Source organism: Geospiza fortis, unplaced genomic scaffold, assembly GCF_000277835.1.
Source record: "Geospiza fortis unplaced genomic scaffold, GeoFor_1.0 scaffold1993, whole genome shotgun sequence".
NCBI classification, from domain to species: Eukaryota; Metazoa; Chordata; class Aves; order Passeriformes; family Thraupidae; genus Geospiza; species Geospiza fortis.
In genome coordinates this window covers 17,332-17,862 of record NW_005055201.1, presented here as the reverse complement: position 1 = coordinate 17,862, position 531 = coordinate 17,332, and the positions used below count along the sequence as shown (strand labels likewise).

At 60.6% G+C, this 531-nt stretch overlaps 1 protein-coding gene across 1 annotated transcript in view; it reads right to left on the bottom strand.

Moving 5' to 3' along the window:
• Positions 1-44: 44 nt before the first annotated feature.
• The window catches only part of LOC115949240 (protocadherin gamma-A10-like), a gene marked incomplete at its 3' end in the record, with an annotated part of 1,440 nt that continues 953 nt past the window's right edge, over positions 45-531 (bottom strand). The window contains exon 2 of the mRNA XM_031065758.1: positions 45-515. Coding sequence (XP_030921618.1) covers positions 45-515 — 471 coding nt within the window. The remainder of the gene's footprint in view (positions 516-531) is intronic.

Here is a 531-nt window from a genome sequence, read left to right as displayed (position 1 = left end):
CCGTTGGCCCCCGAGTCCCGGTCCTGAACGTGTAGCAGAGCTACCACTGTCCCGGACGGGGCATCTTCAGAGATCTCATTCAGCCTCGATGACACTGTGAGCTCGGGGGGGTTGTCGTTCACATCTGTTACGGTAATCACAACATGCGTCGTATCAAAGAAGCCACCACCATCATGCGCCTGCACCTCCAGCTCATAGGAGTCGCCTTCCTCGAAGTCCAGGGTCCGCAATAGAGTGATCGCTCCTAACTCGGCATCCAGCTTGAAAATCTGTGAGGCTTTGTCTGTGATTTTCTTAAACGAGTATTTCACGTGTCCGTACAACCCGTCGTCAGCGTCCATGGCCGTGACAGTGACGAGGACAGAGCCCACGGGCACGTCCTCGGGCACACGCACCGTGTACTCCGCCTGGCTGAACACGGGCGCGTTGTCGTTCGCGTCCAGCACAGTCACGCGGATCCGAGCCGTGCCCGTCCGTGCCGGATCGCCGCCGTCACTCGCCCTCAGCAGCAGCCCCTGGCACGCCGCCCGC